This window comes from Chiloscyllium plagiosum, unplaced genomic scaffold (genome assembly GCF_037043375.1).
Source record: "Chiloscyllium plagiosum isolate Xiang-an unplaced genomic scaffold, Cpla_swu_hap1 HiC_scaffold_12, whole genome shotgun sequence".
NCBI classification, from domain to species: domain Eukaryota; kingdom Metazoa; phylum Chordata; class Chondrichthyes; order Orectolobiformes; family Hemiscylliidae; genus Chiloscyllium; species Chiloscyllium plagiosum.
Window position 1 is genome coordinate 34,509,798 of NW_028270150.1, and position 25,095 is coordinate 34,534,892.

Here is a 25,095-nt window from a genome sequence, read left to right on the forward strand (position 1 = left end):
AGAATTCATTACATAATTTATGGCATTGGCATGGGGTGGTTTTGCTCCACTTGGCCTACAAGAAAACATTCAAGGAGTGAATCTTTTCACTTTGTTGGTCTCTTCTAACCCTCTCAGTAAGATGGATATGGAGCACTTGTCGCACTTGTCAAGTTAAAATAATCTTTGCACATGAATGACATCAAATTTAAGCATTTCAATTCAACATGTAATTAAATCCCAGGGAAAGGACAGGTGTTCACTGCCAAATATACACCTGCTCAAAGAACACAAGGCACAACTGTAGTTTGGGCAAGGTGAGTACAGGTAGCCCTCGGTATCCAAAAGTAGAGCATTCCCAGGAAAATGTTCGTAAACCTAAAATGAAGATGCGTAAAGTGAAGGTGCGAGATTTAAAAGGGAAAATGTATCGCTGTTTTTCGTAAAAGCAAAAATCCTCTTTGGATTCGCGAAAACAGGTACTAATGTAGGTATTTCGTAAAAGCAAAATTGAGTAAAGCAGACATTAGAAAAGCGGAGGATACCTGTACTGAACTGAGAAAGGGGAATGTTGGAGTTAAAATATCAGCAATCAGGCACAACAGGAAATAGCAGATCATACATCTCAGTTTACATCTCAGGTCTTTAAGAAGAGTCTAGAATGATTTATTTAATTTTGAAACAAACGTATTTCAAAAAGAGCATCTTGCAAACTCACCATAAGCTGCTATTGTAATACAAAAGACAGCCATTATTACTGTAGCACAAACAGTTCCAAGTACAAGTAGTACCAGATTTTCACGAGGTTCTGTTGAAACATTATTTGGAAAGTTTAAACAAACTCTCTTCAACATCAGATTTGCTTATGTCGATGTACCTTTGCATATACAAAGTCCACATACCGCTCTAATGCAATAAAGGCCTTTTAAACTGAAACACATTCACTGAATTAAAATGTAGACAAAACACGCACAAGAATGTTTAAGGAATATGAATACCTCTGCAGGCAATGTTATAAATATTTCCTTTATAAAGTGAAAAAACAATCAATCAGTTGAGACTTTTGAATGGATTACAAAAATTAGACACTTTTAAATTTTCCTGCAAACAGCCAACTATTTAAAATAGAACAATACATTTGAACTAACTACTAGAGTTTGACAAGCCAAAATCTAGCAGAATATGAAGAATTTAAAACTAAAATCCAAGTTCCACATAAGCAATATTACACACCATGTGTTTCAGGTGTATTTTTTTTTTTAAAGAGACTCAAACTGAAGTATTTTAAAGTGGTTATTGCCTCATCTGTCAAATGGCAGAGAGGTTCTATGAGCATATTAAACCACCATATGATAATATTGTATGCAATATATTTTGAGATACAATCCTAACACAGTAACACTGTAGTACCAGGTATCCACTCTATAATTCACTAGCAATTTTAGTGATTGCCATTCATAAAATCTGTGTTTTCTATCATAATTAATCTTGGATATCAGATATTTCACATAGCTGTGTGATCATATGTTATTACAACTTTGTAAAGTTATGAGCTTACTGAGTAGAGGCTACAGTTTTCAAAATACTGAGTTCCAGATTTTATCTAAATCTAATTCACAAATTTAAGAGGCGTTCAGGGGGCTATACACAGTGCTAACAGAGCTCATGCTCAGGGTGGGGATGGGGGTTTAGCAGCCATATAGCAGAAGGCAAATTCACTCCCAAAAGCGCAGGAAAATGCACCTACAGAGAGATGAACTCAAGTTGAAAGACAGAACCTCTGAGGACCTGCTCATCTGTTCACAGGCTGGTTCTCTCCTTTGCTTGCTGCTGATAGGGGCTGGAAGAAAGAAAGAGAGGTAGGGATGCGGCTAGGTTGGAGAAATGGAAAAAGAGAGAAATAAAGTGAGGAGGTAGAGAGATGACATATTCATTATACATTATTCATTCATGAGATGAGGGCATCGCTGACTAGGCCAGTATTTATTGCCCATCGCTAATTGCTCGGAGGACAGTTAAGAGTTAACCATATTGCTGGACTCACATGTAGGTCAGACCAAGTAAGGATTCCCAAAAGGACATTAGTGAACCAGATAGATGTTTCCGATAATCAACAATGGATTCATGGTCATGAGTGGGGTGTGTGGAGTGATGACAGATCGGGTGGGGAGAAAGATAGGGAGGGGCTAAGGAGAAAGAGAAAATTGATTATTAGAGGGGATGGAGATAGAGACACAGGGGAACCTGCTGGCTAAGGCAAGGTGGTGGGAAGAATGTGATAGAAAGAGAGGGAGAAAGGGAAATGTTGCAAGCTTAGGAGTGTGGGAAGAGAGAGATAAAGTTGCAGTGAACTAGGGCAGAAGGGAAAATTGGGAGGCTGCAGAGGATGGGGCATGAAGAAAGGCATAGGCTGCAGGGGTCAGTCTGGAAGATGGATAGAGAGTGAGGCTGAAAGAATCAGGGGCAGTGGAGGAAGGGGGTAAGGTTACAGGGGTGGGGGCAGAAGAGGGGGAGGTTTCAGGGGTTCAAATGGAAGAGAGGCACAGAGGCTTCAGATGTGAAAGTGAGAGATTGAGGCTATGGGGGAGAGAGTAGAAGGAGGTAATGGGTGGATAGAAGAGTCTGCAGACCAGGTTTGTAAAGGATATGTGTGAGCGTGTGTGTGGATGTGCATGTGTGTGTGCATGTGCGCGTGTGTGCGCACACATGCATGCACGCTTTTGGGACAGGAGGGACTACCATAGGAAGGGTAAGAGTAGAAGTTTGCTAATGTGAGAGAAAGAGAGGAAGGATGCAAGGGCAGGGACAGAGAGGGAGCTCAAAAAGGGGGGGGAAAGAAAGAAAGGATGCATTTTGTCTTGTGCCAATTCAATTATTGAAATTTGAGAAATTAACGCATTGTGTGTTGCGGCTTTAGGATGAATAAGTATTGATAAATTTTGAGGATAGTGACACATTTACAAGTTCTGCTTATCTGTGAATTTTGTGCCAGTCCAAATGTTAACACAAATAAAGAAGGTGCTATTATTTGACTGTATCACTTTAATAAAGGCATTAATGAGAATGAAAATGTAGTTCTTAATCAAAATCAGCTCAATAAAATCTCAAGAACTACCCTAAGGAAAAAAAAAGTAAAGTTTTGCATCATTTAACAATCAACAAACATCTTCAATTTATTTGATAATTTATTAATTTGCAAAATATTTTTTATACAATCTAAAATTTAAAATACAGTACAATTTCTCACCATAGAGTCTCATGATGATTTCCCCACTTGTCTCACTGAATTCACCCATGCCGATACTATTAACTGCCACAACTCTCACATGATAAAACCCACTCAAGTGCTGATTACGCCAAGTACAGACAATACTACTGCAGGATCCCTGATAGACAGTAATCCATTCATCCGAGTTGTTGAAGCTCTGCAGCCTTGTTTCATTTTTGGAATTCCTGTTTAAGACAAGAATATTTTTCACCTCTATCGAATTGAAAATCTGAATTAAAGCCCAGACTTCAAAATCGGTGTGCATTTTCAAATTGCATTATAAAGATCGCATAATTCCAAGTTCAATTCAATTAACTGGGTTGTCTCAGTTAAAGTGGGAGTACTATAATGAGCATTATTGGAATTGAGAGAGGAATGAGCATTTATCATCCATTAATCTCAATTGAAATATGGAGGACAACAAAAACAGAAGAAATGTAGATGACCCTATATCCTAAGGGTTACATGTGGTTCAAGATGGCAGCTCATCACTGGTTTTGGAGTGATTCTGGCTAGCCAGTGACATTCACATGCCTTAAACAAATAAAAAAAACTACTTCATATCACTTCATGTGACTGTATGGGTCACATTTAGTATGTTTGACGTTGAGGTTGGCACTCATTTGGCTAGATTTTGAGAAGTACTGTAAGTTGGCCCATTGATCCTAAGCTACTTCAATAGTGCAAGCATTTTCTGTTTTCAGCTAGTTTTTTTCTTGGTGAGAAAAGGGAAAGATCATAAATCATTCTATTCACATTGGCTTCAAGTTAACTTATGGCAAACTAGCTACAGTTAACAACATTAATCAGTGTTTACTGATGAAACTAAGTCGTCTAATTCAGATATCAATTTTTGATCCTCCATCTGCAAAGGTTTGCGAGCTCAGAGGATCATGGGAAATTGGAACAGGAACAGGAAAATCAGCCTCGTAATCATTCATAAGATTGTCACTTTCTGTTTGCTCTCCACTCCAAACACCCCTCAACCCTCGATTTCCTTGCAGATTACAAGAACTATGTAACTCAACTATAAATACATTCAACGAAATAGCCTCCACTTCTCTCTGGGAAGGGAATTCCGAACATCAATACATTGGTCTTGCTCAACCTCAGATGCTAACACTGTATGTTAGATGCTAGGCCAAAGATAATTTTGTTCTTTATTTTGGGGCTCTATTTTACACACCTTGCTGTGTTGGTAAGATTACTTAGTTGCCAATTGTATTCTGTCTAGTGAAGCTTCAAACTTTACCCCGTTGGTGGGGGTCAAATATTAATTCTAACTTGGATAAGTACTGGAATCTTTTGAAACTCAAAGATGAGGAAATTAATGCCCATGTATTATATGATAAGCATTATGAGTATCGAAAACTTCCTAGCCAAGTACAGCAGTTTGAGATGTAAAATACCCTTTAATCTAACACAATAGAACTTGTACTCAAATTCAAAATCTCTCCCCTCCCACCCACTCTCATTGCTACTGTACTATGATGATCGTTTCCAGAAAGGCCTCTTTGATGAGGTTGTCTTTGGAAAGCAATTGGCACCCTACAAAAACACAAACTTACTCTAACTCATTTGGCATCCTACACAGCTGGCATCTTTCCCTCCCTATCTGCAAAACTACACAGATGGCATGCTGACACTCTAACCTCCCCCAGTGCCATCTGGTCCTAACATCACACTTTGTGGATTTAGTTTGATGGGAGCTGTCAAGGTGACAGTGAGGGCCTTTACATTTGAGAGAACTGCAGCTGCCTATGAAAAGGGGGCAGGGTCTGCTTTCCTCTGACAGTTCCATATTACAAAACAACTGTCAGATTGGAAGGACAACTCAGCATTTCTGTGGAATCCATGATCAGAATCACCGCTCGGGTATGAGGAGGACCCTTCTTTCATAAACAATAGGGGCCTGAGTGGCAAGATTGCCACTCCTTGGCTAGTCTGATCCAATATCTCTTGGAAAATAGTTATTTATTTAGGAGGTTTCAACTTATGTAGTTTTGTATCACTTCCATGCTGCACTGCTACATAATATTAAAGAGGATTGTGTACAATCAGCATTATCCCAAAAGTGATTCTTTCCCCTCATTCTAATGATTATGCACTTACTGTGCCTGCAGGATGTAGTATGTTATATTATTTCCATTGTCATCTGCTTTACTCCAGTTAATATCATCATGAACAGTATATGGTGTACCTGGTTTACCTGGTACACCAGCTATAAACAAAGAACAAGTACAACATTAACAACATAAATACATTTAATAAAATAAGTCACAATAATATTCCTAAATGATCCACCATTAAAGGTGCCAAAGGCAACATGATTAATTTAAATGTCCACCCCAGGAATGTACCAGACTATGGGGCTGCTTTCTCACGAGAGAGACAACTGGTGGTTACTTAACCTAATGGTCAGCTCTCAGGTGAGGGGAGAGGTTGAACCTCAGCCAGTGCAGGAAATGAACCCACACTATTGGCATCACTCTGTATTGCAAACCACTCAATGAGCTGACCAACCCCTAGAGTGTAGTGACCACAGGCTCACTGTATTGTTTTCCCAATCTTTACTGTACCACCAAAGGGATAATAGAGCAGAGTCATCATCTTTGGGATGCAGAGAAGTAGATAAGAGACACAGCCAAAAGCTGAACTTTTGGGACTCCTCAAAACCATTTTCGCAACAGCATTTCCAGTGACTTTTCAGCGGGTAATATATGGGCAGCAGGACTTTGTAAATAAGAAAAACAAAACTGGGAACTTCATCTTCAGGTAAGGTTTTTAGATTAGATTCCCTGCAGTGTGGAAACAGGCCCTTCAGCCCAACAAATCCACGCCAATCCTCCGAAGAGTAACCCACCCAGACCCATTCCCCTCTGACTAATGCACCTAACACTATGGACAATTTAGCATGGCCAATTCACCTGCCCTGCACATCTCTGGACTGTGGGAGGAAACCAGAGCACCCAGAGGAAACCCACGCGGACACGGGGAGAATGTGCAAACTCCACACAGACAGTCGCCCGAGGCTACAATTGAACCTGCGACCCTGGTGCTGTGAGGCAGCAGTGCTAACCACTGAGCCACCATTTATATTACTAATGTTGGTATCACAAGAATGAAAATTCAAGCGCACTGAAGGATCCTGAGAATTTGCATATGGGCAAAGAAGTAGTTTCATCACACAAATATACATCTGCACTACTCACAAAACAAATGCACTGGTATCAGTTAAAGCTAAATTTGCACTGAGGGATACTTTTCATTTTCACTGTTTGATTTATAAGGATATTAACACTGGAGAGTTGAATTCAAGAGTGGAAAATCCTCTCCACAAGATTATCACTCCCAAGTGGTATAGTAATTATTTTGTCAATGAAAAAGTCACAATTGCATTACTTTTGATAAATTTGTAAATGAAGCCATTTTAGTAGAATAGTTAGGGAAAGAGAACACGGCTTGGATCAGAAGTGGAGAACAATAAAGTCATCAAGAATAAAAAAAATTGTCAACTTGTTTCGGATTCTTTGGGACAGATGTCTCTCAATTAATTATTTATTAATGTATTTATTTGGTTTAAATTTTGAAATCTCAGGTAAAATTTGTTATTTGAAATAATTTCAAATAATCTAAAGCCTTCTAGGTTTCAGGCAACTAATATATGATTAACCCTTTATAAAACTTCATGCTTCTCCACAGAAATTAGTAAATGAAATAATGATATTCAAGAAGTTGCTGCAAAAGCTTGCATATTTCCAAAACATTAATCAGTGCAAATTTTTTTTCAAAACTGCCTAAGGATGTACCACACTGCACTTCAAATCTGTCACATTATTACCTTTTGTCTCAAGTACTTGCATGGCAGATGCACGTGAAACATTTGATTTGTAAGTAACAACTGCTCTCACTGCATATATTCTCGATGGATGTAGGCCCAGAATAATGCAACTGAAATTCACATTATTGGTGCAGTTCACTTGCACTCGTCTCCAAATTTCCCTGCTGGTGTCCTTGTTAAAAAAAAGCAGACAATTAAAACAGCGGTCAATGGTAAGAACGCATTTAATCTTGCAATACTTTCAATAAATTAGCAGGGGAAATATTCTGGATGAATGAAGATCAATATATGCTAAAAACAAACAACCATACAATTCAAAAGATTACATGTATATTAAAAGCCAATGATATTTCACATTTAATTCTTGTTTTGGATACATTTCAGTATTCAATAATTATTTCAGAATGCTCATTGGCAACCTCTCTCACTATCAGATTAGTGGAATATGCACTCCCCTTCCACCCAGCGAAATTCTCACCTCACCTTGGATCAGATGGAAAGATGCATGTGAAGGCATTTTCCAAAATGGATCAAATACCCACACCCCAACTTCACATCCTACTAGTGTCTGGCTCATCAGAACAATACCTGGGAATGTTGCCTTACTATTAGAAAAACTAACTGCATCCCTCACTTGGATTCACAATCCAAAATAGATGGTATACGCAGAATTAACACCTGGCCTTGTTTCTGCATATTGTGCGTTTCACCACATATCATTAACAAGGAAGTGAGAGGAAGCCTTTTCTCTACTCTTCCTAATACAAGGACAAACCCAAGAAACCCACCTGGAATATTAGAATCACGACCTAGCTGCAAATAGAAACACTCAGCCCTGATTTTCACCACAATGGCAAACACCATGGTGAAAACACTGGAAGATATCAGGAATCTCCAGCCCTGCCCCTCAAACACAGCAGTTCCCATTTCCCCAGGGTAGGATTTTGGGCAGGCCATACGTCAAGCATGCACAGTTCTCAAAAGCATTTAAATAACCAGTTTCCTTCACAAAACATGGATTCTGGAGTCCCTGGTATCTGGAGCCTGGAGTGTGAAGATTAAACCAAGTCTGTTCTCAGTGTATTTCATTTGGATAGCCAGAATACCCAGTTTGGGGAGCAGAAATAACCCCATTGATATGGTGTCAGGACACCTTGTGAGTGGAGATCTGGAACTCATTCTGAGGGGAGGATTCAGTGTCTTTTAGGTCCGTTAACTGTGGATAAGATTGGGATACAAGATTAACAAACACCTTGACCCTGTCCAACTTGTCAATAAGTGCCAAGATAAATGCCACGAACTGTTAAGAAGCGTCAACAAATATCAAGACGTGTCTGAATGTACCAAGATCTGTCGGGAAGCACCAATAAGTTTTAAAACATATATTTACGAATTAGTGTTTATGCATTAAAGTGTTCATCAATATAGAAATGTAAGTAATTGAGTTATTGAGTGGAAGTAAGCACTAAGTTGGTATGAGAGTCACGGGTGGGATGCTCTTCAGACAGTCAGTGCAGACTCGATCGGCCAAATGGCCTCTTCCTGCATGGTAGGGATTCTTTGATTCTATGAAAAACTGACAGGGCATTGGTTGTATGGTTTGGCATGCAGCGTATTTTGGGAAAAGGGGTAAGGTATGCTTTATTTTTCTGCCATTTTGGAGAGGTAAGCATCTAATCCCAAGAAATATTTGGTGGAGATAAGGTGCCCCTTCAGATTATGAAAAGGCATGCTTGTGAACAGAAAGTACATAGATTCATTGGAACTTGCAAAGTTATCTCGGAAGTGTCCAAAATATGGTGTCTAAAAGTACAACTATTGCAGAGTACCTGTTCATAGAAAACCAAGATAGGATTGGTGGTGCATTTCCTAAACTTTCATTTTCAAAACAGAGTGCCTATTGATGGACAGCTCTAATTCTTCTTGAACTGAAATATTTGTTGACACAGGGTATAAAGCATTTAAGCAAAATATTTCTGTACATAAATCTCTGAGCTTTTAAGCTAAGTATTTGATTTCATAAGGGATTAGTTGAAGCAATTTCAATTTTTCAGACTTCTGTGACAATTAGGGTTATGAATTTTCCATGAATGCCATATTCAAATAATAATTTCTTTTTTAGTCGGGATGTCTTCTGAGATAGATGGAATGGTGGGGGAGGGAGGAGAGCAAAAGCTGATGGATTCGGGATGTGAGTAGACACTGAGTTGGCAATAGGTTATAAAGACTTATGGGAATGGTAGGATGCATGAGAATAGGAGGAACCAAGGAAGATTGTGCACTGACATGAGGGTATGGGGTGGAGGCCATGGAAGATGGGTAGGTGGGCTCAGGTTGGCACAGATGAAACATAGAGTGAGAGGGTGAGAGGAGGAGGGATGTTTTCCATTTTAATCTTTATATTTAAACTTTGAACAAACATTGATGGAGACTTGAGGCAGTTTTTCCATCCATTGTCAGGAACCAGTAGTCTAATGGGTATTGCTGAGTCACCCAACACAACTCAAAATCCAGCCTCCTCTCCCAGACCAAGAATAGGAAATGTACACCAGAGCTGGGATTTCTCCTGACTTTGTGCACCCAACTCAGGAATGAAAACTGACCACAGGATTCAAATTAATTTGTGATCCTTACAGATACATGCTTCAGTCATTTGAAAAGAACAACTTTTTGTCTCACTCATTTTATGGAAAAACTGGCAGCTTGCTTTAGTGAAGGAGTTGCTAGCTTTCCTGTCATGCAACTTATGGGCTTCCCAAAATGGCTCAAGTTTCCTGCAAATGTAAGTGTTCCTTTGCTCTGATCACATAACAAGTGGAAGCCCTTAAATATCAACCTCTAACTCATTGCAAAAGCAATTTGTGTTTCTCTCAGACTCTGGATGTTGTAATTACCCCAAGGAGACTGACAGTAAACAGTTAGAGAATTACTAGAAGAAGTGGCCAAAATTATGTTCAGAGAATTTTCAGGAAAAGTAGGAACAAGGTGGAGAGGATTAAACAGCGAATGACTTTGGCAGCTAATGCCCTTCACAAATGGTCAAACAGATGGAGAAGGGAATTAAAAAATACAAGATAGCAAGGAGCACATGTTGCAATTGTAGAGGCAGGCAAGTCCAAGGTAAGCCAAAGTATTTGAAAAGGATATTTGTTTGATGCATTGAAGCCCTAATGTCCAATGGTAGTTTGCAATTAGCAGAGGATCCATAGAAATTGGAATTTTGTGCAGGCCATGAAGTTTTGAACAGATTGCAGTTTCAACACAATAGAATAGATAACGAGATGAATTCTAATAAGCAAAGCCTGGATAATGAGAAAGTGTGTATATGGGTTTCAATACTGGTGTGGTTCCATAAAGGTCAGGCAAATGATGTTAAGATAATGAATTAGATAGTTTGCTGTTATACAACTTATGGAATTTGAAGCTTAGCTTAAGGTTAAACCAGATACAGAAGTTACAAATCATATCCAAGGAGAGGAATAATGTCAGAAATGATGGCATAAAGTTTTTGATGGGAGGTGAAAAACATGCTTTCAGCATTGTCAATGCCAGCAGAGTGGGCACATGAAGATTAAGGTGATGTCAGAAAGGTTAAGTTGGATTTCATCGAATTCTACATTATAGTTATGTCTTTGGTCAAGTGAGATCTGAAAGGGAAGAGGCCCAAGATGGAACCCTCAGGCATTTCCAAGGAGATTTTTCTGGGTGGAAACAGAAGCCATTGTGGTAAGAAATTGAGTTGCAAAAGTGGGGAGGTGCAAATGAAATCAGTGAGAAATGTGCCAGAGAGATAGGCCACAGAAAAAAAAACGTATATTCATTTATCTGCCCAACCATCCAGAATCCTTGATATAGTTTCAAGTAAGATATGTGAAAGCACATTAAAATTCTGATTGCAATATCAACTTAATTAAATGTCACAGTGATAGATACCTGGGAAATCTCAAACCAGTATTTCTCCATTGCATGATTGGATGTAAATTGCCAGAGAATTGTCACTGTAGTATTTCCAACTGAAAGAAGGCGAGGAGACTGAGGAGTCAAAAACGTTTTTGCTAAGACAATTTCACTTGAACTGAAACTTCCACCAATTGGGGGGAAACTCAGTACCTGCCAAAAGTAATTGCTTATTTAGCAAAATGAATATACATTCTCCAAGATAATAGATAGCATGCCACTTTTACAACAAGCTAACAAATTATCAAACTAATGACCTTCAAACCACTGATACATCCTTCTTACATAGTATGCACATGTAAATAAAGGGTAACGTCATGATGGGATATCAACGTTCATGGAGTTATTTCAGTGACAATGAGAGAAAACCCTGACGATATTTGTTCACAACAGTCGTCTTTGACTCTGTCAGCACTTCTGGCATCATGCCATCATTTGGGAGGCTTGATTCATCGATCTTGCTGGAAAATATGTGTTACTTTTTCTGGGCAAATGACATTGGGGCAGATGAAAAGCAACGAGTAATTTCCCTGATAGCTTGTGGACCCGCAGCTTTTTCAGTTATTAGAAGCCTAACTTTCCTTGAGGCACCAGATACCAAAGCTTTTCAAGAGCTGACTGATTTAGCCAAGAAATATTACAGCTCCAAGCCCCCTCTAATTCTGGAGATGCTATCAGTTTTACTTGGCAATTCGAGAACCAGGGGAATCCATGTCCAGGATTTTGAACAAGGTTAAAATGACAAACAGAAACATGTGAATTTGGTTTAACCCTAAGTGAGATGCTGAGAGACCATTTGGTATGTGGGCTTAATTATGTAACTATGCAAAAGCATCTATGAGCTGAGGTTCAACTGAAATTCAAACAGACACTACAGCTAGCTTTGTCATTACAAAATGCAGCAAGTGGAGCAGATAAGTATGCTGATGGAAGTGGACACCCTCAACAGGCCAACTGAGTTTGGGGGACATCACGTCAGTGAAGGCAACTGCTTGCCTCCCTCCCCCCCCCCCCCCCCCCCACGCCTCAGGACATACCCTGAGCAGAAGGACGCTAGTAGCCTGCTCTGAGCTAGTTGGGCCAGTGTTATGTACAATGCATGTGTAAATAAAGGGTGACTTGGTGACTTTTGTAACTTGAAATTATAGGTTTTCTGGATAAATTATTGCCCTCAAATTTCCCCTAGATGTTAAACTTTAACAATTCACACAGATTAAGCAATCAAATTTGTACTTATGAAAGGTGGCCTATTGCAATGGCAGACACCTTATTGACATGACACTCCCTGAACAGCTTGTCTGTGGTGAACAAGTTGACAAGTCATGACAATAAGTGGATGGAGCAGAACTTCCACTTTTAAGAACGTCATTTAAAATCTTTTGCTCCAAGATATCTTGCCAGACAAGTTGGCCTTTGCTGAGTCATGACCAACCCCAGCTTCAAAAAAGCGTGCAACACCAATGCAGAGATTTGTCAATATAATACCACACATTCATGTAGCAAAGGAGGAGACAAGGAAACATTGAATCTTTAATGGCGTAAGTGCTGGGATCAGCTCATAGGGGGTTTCTGTTGGAGTTCCCCAAAAAATAGAACAGGGGATTTCTAAATGAAAAGTGAGAAAGGGGTACAGTCCAATAAGATTTAGCATACAGATCACTAAAATGTTTTTTTATGAACTGGTACAGAAATTAATCTAAAAAGCTCATGAAATGTGAGCTTTTAGATATAAAAGGGCAGGAATGAAGGAGGGTAGAAATTATTCTTCAGCAGTAAAAAAAATCTGGTGAGGCCACAGCTAGAGTACTGAGAGTAGCTTTGGCCATCTTAGCATTGAGATATTGACCTTGGAGGGAATGTATGATTGATTATTAAAATGATACCTGAACTCCAAGGGTTTAAGCTATAAGGAGTAATTAAATAAAATAGGGATGAATTTCCTGGAATAAGGGGTAGTTTGATTTAAGTTTCCAGGATTGAAAGTGAAACAGAAAATATAGAGAGAGATAATCTCTTTCCATCATTTTGGAGACACGGATAGATAGCATATTCATAAAAAAAACTAGATGTTTCAGGACTGAATTTAGCAAACACTTCTTTGCACAAGCAATGGAAGAACTTTGGTACTACACACAAACAGCTAATTGATGCTAGATCAATTAACTCTAAAACTGACATTGGTAGATTTTTGTTGCATATACTAAGAGACCTGAAGGCAAAGGCAGGTATACGGAGTTCTGTTACAGTTCAGCCATATCTTTGTTAAATGGTACATAACAGGTTCATGGACCTAAATTACTCCACGTCCTCTTAGTTCATTAGTTAGATAGAGCAGGAAGTTGGCAGACTGCTCCTAGATTTCAAATTTTAAAAGTTAGGGAACAATCAAATTTTGTTTAACCTACATGCAGTGTGGTGAAATTATGCTTTCCTTCATTTTGTAAATAATATCTACTTAACTCTCAGCTGTTCATGGATATGTATTTCTACCTTTTTTCCCTTTTTAGAAAAATTGTTTTTGAAACATTCTGGCCTGGTATAGAACAAATTAGAAGATGCCAATGACTATAATATGGAAGTTAGCAAATTAAGAAAGAGAAACACATATTTGAATGATACAATGTTGACTCTTAGCTTACCTGGAACCGGTACTCAGTTCCACCCTGAAGGTTTGCTAATTCAATCTGTCTTTGTCCATCATCTAGTTGGTCTAATCTTACAGGCACAGCAGGCCAGTAATTATTTCCATTATATTGAACTTGATAACGAAGCTGTTCCACAGGTCCTTTTGGTTCTAGAGGTGCGGTCCATGAGACCTTTACTCTGTCGTCTGATAATACAACTACTTCTACTTGTTGCGGTGCTGATGGCACTGGATTATACAAACCACAATTATTGGAATCAGTTTATACTTTTCCACATACATTAATGCATGCACATGACCATGATTTTAAAAGAAAGAAAATGCTGAAGCAGCTCAGCAAACCTGGCAGCAACTGTGGAGAGAATGTTTTGAACTGCATATCATTCTTATCAGAAGAATTTTGAAGAAGAGTCATACTGGGCTCAAAATGAAAATGTTGTTTCTCTCACTACATATACTTCCAAGCCTGTTGAATTTCTCCAGTATTTTCTGTTTATATTTCAGCTCTCTAGCATCTCAAGTACTCTGCCTTCATTATTTTGAAAAATGTCTTGCTGCATACTATTTCCAGATCTATTTTTTTGATCAATCGAGACTACATATTATAACAAACTGGGCCACTGATGGCTGCTACTCAAACCATAATAGCATATTGCTGAAACAAAAACGTTTATAAATTCATTGCAAAAAGATTTTTATGGGCACTAAGAGATGCGAGGTAATTTGAGTTTTGCACTTTTTATATAGATTAGGTATTCTTGCAGATAGTACACACTGCTGCTGCTACTGAGCATCAGTGAGTAATTGAATATTCATGGATGTGATGCCAATCAAGCAGGTTGCTTTGTCTTTGATGGTGTCAAGCTTCGAGTGTAGTTGGAGTTACACTCAACAGGGAAGGCTGAGAGTTCCTCATTTGTTCCTTGTAGAAGAGCGGGCTTTGAAGAGTCAAAATGTGAGATACTCACTGCAGCATTACTAGCGATGACCTGTTGTTGTAGTCACAGTACTTACATGGCTGGTCCAGTTCAGTTTCTGGTGAGTACTGGGACATAACTTTTCCCATACAAACCCATGCTACCTATCCCTAACAAGTCAATTTGCTTCCAAATGTGAATAAATCCCATCTTTCAGTATCTTTTCTGATTCAGTATGTGGATGTACCTACTGGAGAAGGTGCAAACCTTGACCTACTCTTGGAAACTAAGGTAGGGCAGGTGACTGGGTGTCAGTGGGGGAGCATTTTGGGTCCAGCGACCATAATTCTATTGGTTTTAAAATAGTGATGGAAAAGGATAGACCAGATCCAAAAGTTGAAGTTCTAAATTGGAGAAAGGCTAATTTTGACGGCATCAGGCAGGAACTTTCAAAAGCTGACTGGGGGCACATGTTCGCAGGTAAAGGGACAGCTGGAAAATGGGAAGCCTTCAGAAATGAGATAACAAGAGTCCAGAGACAGTATATTCCAGTTAGGGTGAAAGGAAAGGCTGGTAGGTGTTGAGAATGCTTGCTGACTAGAGAAATTGAGTGTTTGGTTAAGAAAAAGAAGGAAGCATATGTCAGGTATAGGCAGGATAGATCGAGTAAATCCTTACACGAGTATAAAAGCAGCCAAAAGCAGTCAAGAGGGAAATCAGGAGGGCAAAAAGGGGACATGAGAGAGATTTGGCAATAGAGTTAAGGAGAATTCAAAGGGTTTTTCCAAATACATGAAGGACAAAAGGATAATTAGGGAGAGAATAGGGCCCCTCAAAGATCAGCAAGGTGGCGTTTGTGTGAAGCCGCAGGAGATGGGGGAGATACTAAACAAGTATTTTGCATCAGTGTTTACTATGGAGGAGGACATGGAAGATATAGAATGTAGGGAAATAGATGGTGACATGTTGAAAAATGTCCATTTTACAGAGGAGGAAGTGCTGGGTGTCTTGAAACGCATAAACATGGATAATTCCCTAGGACCTGATCAGGTGTACCATAGAATTCTGTGGGAAGGGGGAGAAGTGATTGCTGGGCCTCTTGCTGAGATATTTGTATCATCGATAGTCACAGGTGAGGTGCCAGAAGACTGGAGATTGGCTAATGTGGTGTCACTATTTAAGAAAGGTGGTAATGACAAGCCAGGAAACTATAGACTGGTGAGGCTGACATCGGTGGCTTTATGCATGGGAAATCATGCCTCACAAACTTGATTGAGTTTTTTGAAGAAGTAACAAAGAGGATTGATGGGGGCAAAGTGGTAGATGTGATCTATATGGACTTCAGTAAGGCATTCGGCCAGGTTCCCTGAGGGAGACTGGTTAGCAAGGTTAGATCTCATGGAACACAGTGAGAAGTAGCCATTTGGATATAGAACTGGCTGGAAGGTAGAATTACAGAGGGTGGTGGTGGAAGGTTGTTTTTCAGACTGGAGGCCTGTGACCAGTGGAGTGCCACAAGGATCAGTGCTGGGTCCACTATTTTTCGTCATTTATATACATGATTTGGATGTGACCATAAGAGCTTTGTTATTAAGTTTGCAGATGATGCCAAAATTGGAGGGGTAGTGAACAGCGAAGAAGGCTACCTCAGATTACAACGGGACCTTGATCAGTTGGGCCAATGGGCTGAGGAGTGGTAGATGGTGTTTAATTTAGATAAATGCGAGGTGCTACGTTTTGGGAAAGCAAATCTTAGCAGGACTTATACACTTAATGGTAAGGTCCTAGGGAGTGTTGCTGAACAAACGGACCTTGGAGTGCAGGTTCATAGCTCCTTGAAAGTAGAGTCACAGGTAGATAGGATACTGAAGGCGGCATTTGGTATGCTTTCTTTTATTGGTCAGAGTACTGAGTACAGGAGTTGGGAGGTCATGTTGCTGCTGTACAGGACATATAGGCCACTTATAGAATATTGCATGCAATTCTGGTCTCCTTCCTATTGGAAGGATGTTGTGAAACTTGAAAGGGTTCAGAAAAGATTTACAAGGATGTTGCTAGGCTGGGGCTGTTTTCCCTAGGGCACCAGAGGCTGAGGGATGACCTTATACATGTTTATAAAATCATGAGGTGCATAGATAGGTCTTTTCCCTGGGGTGGGGGAGTCCAGAACTAGAGGGCATAGTTTTAGGGTAAGGGGCAACTTTTTTACACAGAGGGTGGTAGGTGTATGGAATGAGCTGCCAGAGGAAGTGGTAGAGGCTGGTAAATTGCAACATATAAAAGGCATTTGGATGGGTAAATGAATAGGAAAGGTTTGGAGGGATATAGACCTGATACTGGCAGGTGGGACTAGATTGAGTTGAGATATCTGGTCGGCACGGACAAGTTGGACCGAAGGGTCTGTTTTCATGTTGTACATCTCTATAACTCTATGACTTTTCCAAAAGCTTCCCCAGCACTGACGCCAGGCTCACCAGCCTGTAATTACCTGGATTACCTCTGTTTCCCTTCTTAAATAAAGGAACAAACTGGCAATTCTCCAGTCTTCTGGAACCTCGCCTGAGGCCAAAGAGGACGCAAAGATATCTGTTAAGGCGCCAGCTATTTCCTCCATTGCATTCCAAAATATCCTGATATAGATCCCATCTGGCCCCTGGGACTCCCCTACTTTTCAAGAAGCCCAACACTTCCTCCTTCATTATGTTGATCTTCCTGAGAGCATTCACACACCTTCACCTGACCTCAACATCTCTCACATCCCTCTATTTGGTTACTACCAATCTAAAGTACTCATTAAGGATCTCACCCATTTCCTTTGGCTCCATATGTAACTTCTTCCTTTATCCTTGAGTGGGCCTACTCTTTCCCTAGGTATCGTCTTGCTCCTAATTTGTATAAAATGCCTTGATGGTCATCACTTGGCACTTCTGTGGTGCAAATGTAACTTGCCATTCATTAGTCTGACCCTGAATATTGTCCAGGTCTTGCATTTAGATATGGGCTGCTTGAGCATTTGAGTAGTTTTGAATGGTGCTGAGAATTATGCGATCATCAGTGATTAACCCCACTTATGATGTTATAATGGAGGGAAGGTCATTGAGACAAGTGAAGATGGTTGGGCCTAGGGCACTATCATGAGGAACTCCTTCAGGGATGTCCTGGATCCTGAGGTGACTAATCTCTAACAAGCACTCTATATTCCTCTGTATAAGGTTTAAATCCAACCAGTGAAAAGCTTTCCCCCTGATTCCTACCATCTCCAGTTTTGCAAAAACCCATCAGTCAGTCAAATCCATCCTTGATTTCAAGAGCAATCACTCTCACCTCACTTTTGGAGTTCAGCTCTTCACTTGTCCATGCCTGAATCAAGGCTGTAATGACATCAAGAGCTGAGTGGCTTTGGCAGAATACAACCTGGGCATCAGTGAAGGGGTTACGGCTGAGGAAGTGCCATTTGATAGCACTGTGTATGGTCCTTCCACCATTTTACTGATGATCAAGACTGGATTGATGGAGCAGTAATTGGCTGGGTTGGATTTTTGCTGCTGTTCTATACAGGAGATACATGGGCATTGTTCAAATTGTTGGATATAGGCCAGTATTGTAGCTATAATGGAAATGCTTAGATATGCACACAGCTAGTTGTAGAGCACAGGCCTTCACTAACATTGGCAGAATGTTGTCAGGGTCCACAGCTTTTGTTATATCCAGTGCCTTCAGCCATTTGTTGACATCACATGGAATGAATCATATGCTAAAGTTTGGCATCTATGATGCTAGGACCTCCAAAGAAGACAAAGATGAATCATCCACTTGGTACTTCTGGCTGAAGATTGCCACAAATGCTTCAGTCTGAGATTTTGAACTGATGTGCTATGTTCCCCTTCATTCAGGATGAAGTTGTTTTTGGAGCTTCCTCCTCCACAGTTGTGTAATTGTCTACCATCATTCATAACTCAACTCATGCATGTTTATATCTGGAATTTAACACTTCTTTCTAAATTTTAAGTTCCTTCATTGAAAAATATGCTCAGTTATCTAAGAATTCAATGCATATGATGAATAATATAGTCATGTTGGATCAGCATTGTCATTAGCCCTGCCAGGGACCTGGGTCTGTGGCTGACTGCCTGTGTGAAGTTTGCAAGTTCTCCCCGTGCTTGTGTGGTTTTCCTCCAAGTGCTCTGGTTTCCTTCCACATCCAAAAATATGCAGATTAGACGATTGGCCGTGGTTAAAAACTGATGTGACATTATCAATTGGGTGGGTCTGGGTGCGATCCTCTTCAGAGGGTCAGTGCAGACTGGATAGGCCAAATGGCCTCTTACTGCATTTTCGAATTTCACTGATAATATGGTTTAATTGTGGAGCTAAACAGAATGACAAAGAACTAATTACATATCAATAATGTTCAATACCATAGATGTAAATATTGTACGAACAAAACCTGCTGTTGTTCAACAACAATTCTCTCACGACAATTAATGCATATTAAATTGTAGTCATCCAACAGAAAATCACCTCCAAACCATGTCCAGTTTATTGCTGGTGGACCCAGCTCCTTTGATAAATCTCTGTAATGATTTCTCACTGAAACCTGGATGAGGTATCTGGTGTAAGACTGCAGCCCTTTCAGTTCTATTATGTTTGTCTGCACTTCCTGTTCAAACAAAAATACAAAAAAACAGTCATTTTTAAATGTAGATTGTTACGAGGTTGTGACCAAAATTTTCCAGGTCAAAAATCAGGCTTTTTCTAGGTCACACTCAGGCTTCTTTGTTTCCAGGTCACCAACAGACTTTTTCTATTAATCTACTATCAGTGTTTTTTTCCTCTCTATCTTCCCAGAAAATTATTTTGTACTGGTACTTTATTTTTAAATTTTATAGCCACCAATATGAAAATACTAAGGAAAACAGAAATCTAATGAGACCAATAGTTTTTGTATGTGACTATCTCATAGTGCTAAAAATCAGTTTAAGCTTCAAGTACATGTTACACCATCCTTCATCAAAATTTGGCACTGTCTGCAAATTTAGAAATTATGCATATGATTTAACAAAGTTATTTAAATTTATCACTAGTCCATTGATCATACATCTTCTGAATATTTGAGCTGTACAACATGTCTTTTGATAAAGCTATTGAGTATTTTAGGATAACGTCAGCAAACAAACAGCCAAACTGTGCATACACAAGGAAATAAACTAACAGACATCCTGCTCTTGAATGTGATCCCGAAAATAGTGTCAGTATAAATAAATGTTGAATGAGGACAGGATGGTCTCAAATACAGCATTAATTTGAATTCATTTGCTGGTAATCACCAAAGTTCACTCAAATAATGGCTACCTTGTGAGGACCACAAGACATTCATCAGCAATCAGGTGAGAACTGACAGATGCCCCATATAATAAGTGAAAAATGATGAGCGGGATGATGTAAAAAATATATACTTCACAATAAATTTGTGTGGGAGGTGGAAGATAACCACGTGGTGGTGTTGCTCTAATGATGATTGTAGAACAAGAAATAGAACCAAGCTATTTACAAGAATCAGTTCAACAATAGTACCACCAGAATCTGCTTTTTAAATGAACTTTTTTCCTAATAGGACCTGCGCCCAGATTAGTTTTGTTTAGTATTTGAACATATGTGCTTGATATTGTGAAGTGAGCCAACTTTTGGAATATCATCTGAATGTTTTGAAAGGAAATCAATTCACTTAAGAGTTGGGACCAACTTTGATATGCTCTGATTTGTTTGTAGTTTCTTTTTCACCCTTTATTTTGAAAAGAATTGTATGTTAGTAAGCACAGTTCAACCAGGCTGCTTTGCCCAAATATATGTTTGAACTGCATTAACATATTAGTCAGAAGACAGCAAATGTTTCAAGCTTGTACACTTATTGTTAAAAAGACTCTTTTTCAAGCAATATATCAAAATGAAATACAGTGGTAAAGCATTCCTTATTACTATTTTAAAGGTGGTTTCATTTTTTTAGTGGGAGTCTGATGTTTTAAAAAAAAACTAAATCAAGAAGTCTTGCATTTTCTGTAAAACTCTACCAGTCATAGGAAATGAGTGGATCAACAGCCCATGCTAATAACCTTGTTACTTTTCTTCTTAAAAAAGTGAATATATATTCACTTATATTCAATCCCATCCATATTAGGGTCAAGAGAATGTACACTATACATCAAAAATCAACAAAATGCAATGAAGCTTTTCCAAATAATTTACCTTCTTATAGCACTGAATTCCATGGGTACAGTTGGCATCAATATAATTATCTTGGTATTCTGCATAATTTAAAACATAAGTGGGAGTGGGTTTGCTCATTTCAGAGCATGTAGAAGGGAACTCAACAGGTGGAATGTAAATCATCAGACTAGTATCCGATTTATTCACTACTTCTGGCACACTTGTATAGGCTTTTGGTATTAGGCACTTTGGATCTAAAAGGAAAAACAAATATTTAGATTTTCAATTATCCCACCAATTAGAACACTGCTCCCAGATGTAACCCAGTCTTCTGACTCAGTGATGCTGTCAGACCTGCTGAGTTACTTCAGAACTCTATTTCAGATCTCCAGTATCGGCAGTAGTTTGTTTTTCCTCAATGAACATGAATTCATTTGAATTATAGTTCAGTAAATGATTGTCCCTATCCTTTTTATGTTATTCACAACTGTTGTAATTGTCAATTATTCACAACTGTAATGTTTTCGCTTCAATGAAGGGATGGTATTGTGCTGCATGTGACTGTTATGCATGATGCGTGTGTTACACATGCTGCATGATGCGTGTGTTACATGTACTGCATGATGCGTGTCGTATGTACATTGTAAATCATCCCCAGGTTGTATACCTCAATAAGCCATCCTTTTTGTTTCAACCTTGAAAAGTCTTTGTTGGTTTTAAAACAAAAATTGGACTTCACAAACAAATGGTTGGGGGAAAGGGGGAATACTCCACATCCCACTTCAAAAGGGAAAAGAAATACAATATATATTTTTTAAAACTTAAAGACTACATCCATTATAGACTGAAGAGGAGGTCAATGAAATAATAGAATTCACCACACCTTCTTGTCCATGTTTTGTAATTACAATCAACATATTCTAAATGTTCACAATATAATTATTTGTAGGTTAGGTTCCTCCTGCTGTTCTTTTACCTGGATATGGTTGTGACTCTTCACCAAATGTCATCACTCCAACTAGTGAGGAATCTTGATATTCAGAGATAACATTCCCTGAGAATTTATCAGCCATATAAACTGTAGATTGATCACCATCCCGAGTTATCCAATAAACTGCATTTGAATTCACTGTCAGTGATGTTGCACCAAAATCTATGAAAGATGTTGATACATTATAGAACACAGGAGAGTGTTAATTGGCAAATATTTCTATGTTGACTCTTTGTAAGAGATATCCCCTTTTCTTTCCCTGTCGCATTCCAAATGTTTTCCTATTAATGTACATTTCCCTGCTCAAAGTTACTACTGAAACTGATTGCTCCACCCTATCAAGCACTGCACTATAATAACATAACCAGCTGTAATTCTATCTAGAATACCAAAAACGGATCATACCTTCAATGATCACTAATACCTCGCAATCACCATAATTTCCTACAATAAAATTTATCTCATTCTCAAATGTTCAGACAGCTTCAAGAATTTTTTTTCATCTGTGGGACAATAGTAAGTTAAAAAGAAATTAAAGCGTGAAAAAGTCAACTTCCTTTCATTCAATTACCCAGCACAAAATTCGCCAAAATCAGACCAGGATCTGCACTTCAACTTTAATATTTGTCATTTTGGACTGGACTTGTCAATGGCCCAAAACACTTCCAGAAACAAGCATTACATTTCTCAAACAAAATGATCAGGGACATGATGCCCACCTCCCTCAGTTTATGTCACATCCAAAGTGACAGTTTCTAAAGAGACTGTAGGAAGCTAAAGTTATTCTTCCATTTTACTGGAGGAACGAGTACTGTTGACTCAAACTTGCCCTTTACCATTCATCTTATCTCTCCCCTACTAGGAGGTAATTTTGAGCTAACTCTGCATCTGAGCTCATTTTTTATTGAACGAGCGGAACCAGGAGCTGCTTCAGGGCAACCAATTGGCATCTGCAGCTCATCAAAAGTTTGGACATGGTGACTGAGGAGGAATCTGGGAGGAGGCTTGGGCATTATCGTTAGGACAGTATTGACAAAATGCTGCCAGAGCTATGCTGCTTCAACTGAACAAAAAAAAACCCGAACTTCTCCCCCAGAGTAAACAAGTTAATATTTATTTCCACCATTGTCTCCACTCACTTAAGCACATAAAGGACAACAGTCCAGCTAAGTGAAGATATTTTATATTTGTGGTCGGGTATTTCTCCTTTGAATTACAAGAATAATTATTATGCGTACCTGTAGCTCCTGTGAAATTAATTTTCCTCCAACATATGCAGCCATTTAAATCCGAGGCCCAGATTTCATGGTCTGGAGTTGTGAAAAAGAGTCTCACGGGCTCAGAATCTGTGGTATCAACTGCAAAGTTTCCATCCATGTGAAGTTTTGCTGTTGTACAGTTGCACGCTATTGCTTCAGGAACAGCATGAGCAATTTCCAAATGATGGCCAATGAGAGTTCTAGGCAATCGCGCAGTTAAATTATAAGACACTAAAACCATATCTTCAGACACTAACTGAGTCCAAAACAGGAGGCTGTTAAGGCATGATAAAAAAAAGAGAAATGATTTTTTTTAATCGAATTTGAAGCAATGTAGTCCAATTAGCCTATAGATATATTCTCTTAACATCTAGAATAAATACCTTTTCTTTGGATGTATTCCAATTGAGTAAATATTTTGGCTGCTGGACAATAATTTCTCTAGCTTTGTTCCTTGTAATTCAAGATCCAGAACATAAATTGAACTGTTTGCATTTTCTTGTTTATCCAACAGCACATAGATTTTCCGTCCAATCCAGTCAACCGTCATTCCTTTTGGAGCACTGCACAAGATACTCTCAATAAGCTGTTGATAGAATTCAAGAGTATATTCTTTAAAATTAGTTGATCTTGCAACTTGAAATATATAATGTCTGTCAAACTCCACTAGGATCATACCAAACAGGAAAGCCATACCTGAGTTTTGTCTTGACCATCCAAAGCTGTGCTCATAATCAGGTTTTCTGTCAAGTAATATATTGTCTGTGCTTGTAGAATGTAACCCACATGAATAACAGCAGACACTAGCATTTTCTGAATGGTTTGCCGAGTATCCATATCAAAAATTGTGACCATTCTGTCCTTTATGGTCAATAGATATGGCACTGAGCCTGTAACTGTTTACAGGAAAAAGGGGTATTGTTTATTTTACTGCTTCATTGCCATTGAACAGAATAACTAATAATATCTGAAAAAGCGGTTACAATAGCAAAACTTAAATCCTACAATAGGCCAATTGTTCATCAACATCTTCCAGCCCCAAAATGCACTGCAATTTCAACAGCCTAAGTATCTGCCCAATAATACTTTGCCAAAGTTAGCCTGCAGATTCAATATGAGCTGCAAAGTGACAGTACATTTCGATTTTATCTCCCAATACACACAGCAAATCCTTTTATCAATCAAGTTACTCTGACAAACTGTGAAAGCAAAGGATCTCACAGTAATGAATGGGAAAACATTTGGACTCTCAGCAAAAATGCTCAGCATGCATTTAAGTTTAGCAGGTTCATTATAATCTTAAACAAGTACTCAATCCATAAATCAAATTGTTCACCTCTTAAGTTTTCAGCAATTTTCATTATTTCAAAGTTAAATTTAAGAGTCCCATTGACATGATTTAGACCCAAAGGATTAATACTAAAAAGCTTTAAGCCATTAATCAAATTACTGTGTTTTCCATTCCCATGTGTTCACTGACCTGTTACATTCCCCATTCTAACACACGTTCTGCTACCTGATCCAGCATCTGTAAAACCTTCCACCTGGAAAAGTAGCGTGTTAGAAAAGTTATTCAAACTTATTATTTATTCAAAGTTATTAAATGTTAAAAAAGCTATTCAAAACCAAGGGTGAGACTACAGAGGAGTCGCTTGAAAGAAAAACTCAGGCCAATCAAACGTTCTGTTTCTTGACAGGACTTTTTTTATTTAAAGAAAATCATTTAGTAGAAAAAGATAAATTCAAGAGAAATTTATTTGAGAGACAATGCCACAGCTGAAAAATGAATCTCTTCCTATTTCTAGCACCCAGCAAGAGTGCGAGACATTCTCAGGTGATAATAAAAACAGATGCAAGGAATAGCAGCGTAGAATGAGACCACGGAGTGGCAGAGAAACCAGTTATGGGGAAGGAGGGGTGTGTGACAACAGGGAGAGAGAAGTGGGAAGCAGTGGAAATAGGGGCAGAAAGAACAGGACCAGAAGTGGGAATAAGAGAGCAATGCAGAGAGGGACAGGGACAGTCAGTTAAAGCA

The 25,095-nt window shown here is 38.9% G+C and overlaps 1 protein-coding gene across 1 annotated transcript in view; it reads right to left on the reverse strand.

Moving 5' to 3' along the window:
• Positions 1 to 25,095, reverse strand: part of ros1 (c-ros oncogene 1, receptor tyrosine kinase) — a 235,291-nt gene that overhangs the window by 112,496 nt on the left and 97,700 nt on the right. Inside the window, exons 23-35 of the mRNA XM_087992610.1 lie at positions 24,541 to 24,604; positions 23,757 to 23,956; positions 23,444 to 23,646; positions 23,040 to 23,335; positions 21,787 to 21,963; positions 20,850 to 21,064; positions 19,128 to 19,266; positions 13,685 to 13,917; positions 11,022 to 11,198; positions 7,089 to 7,260; positions 5,360 to 5,468; positions 3,227 to 3,432; positions 698 to 787 (exon numbers count right to left, since the gene is read on the reverse strand). Coding sequence (XP_087848736.1) covers positions 698 to 787; positions 3,227 to 3,432; positions 5,360 to 5,468; positions 7,089 to 7,260; positions 11,022 to 11,198; positions 13,685 to 13,917; positions 19,128 to 19,266; positions 20,850 to 21,064; positions 21,787 to 21,963; positions 23,040 to 23,335; positions 23,444 to 23,646; positions 23,757 to 23,956; positions 24,541 to 24,604 — 2,281 coding nt within the window. The remainder of the gene's footprint in view (positions 1 to 697; positions 788 to 3,226; positions 3,433 to 5,359; positions 5,469 to 7,088; positions 7,261 to 11,021; positions 11,199 to 13,684; positions 13,918 to 19,127; positions 19,267 to 20,849; positions 21,065 to 21,786; positions 21,964 to 23,039; positions 23,336 to 23,443; positions 23,647 to 23,756; positions 23,957 to 24,540; positions 24,605 to 25,095) is intronic.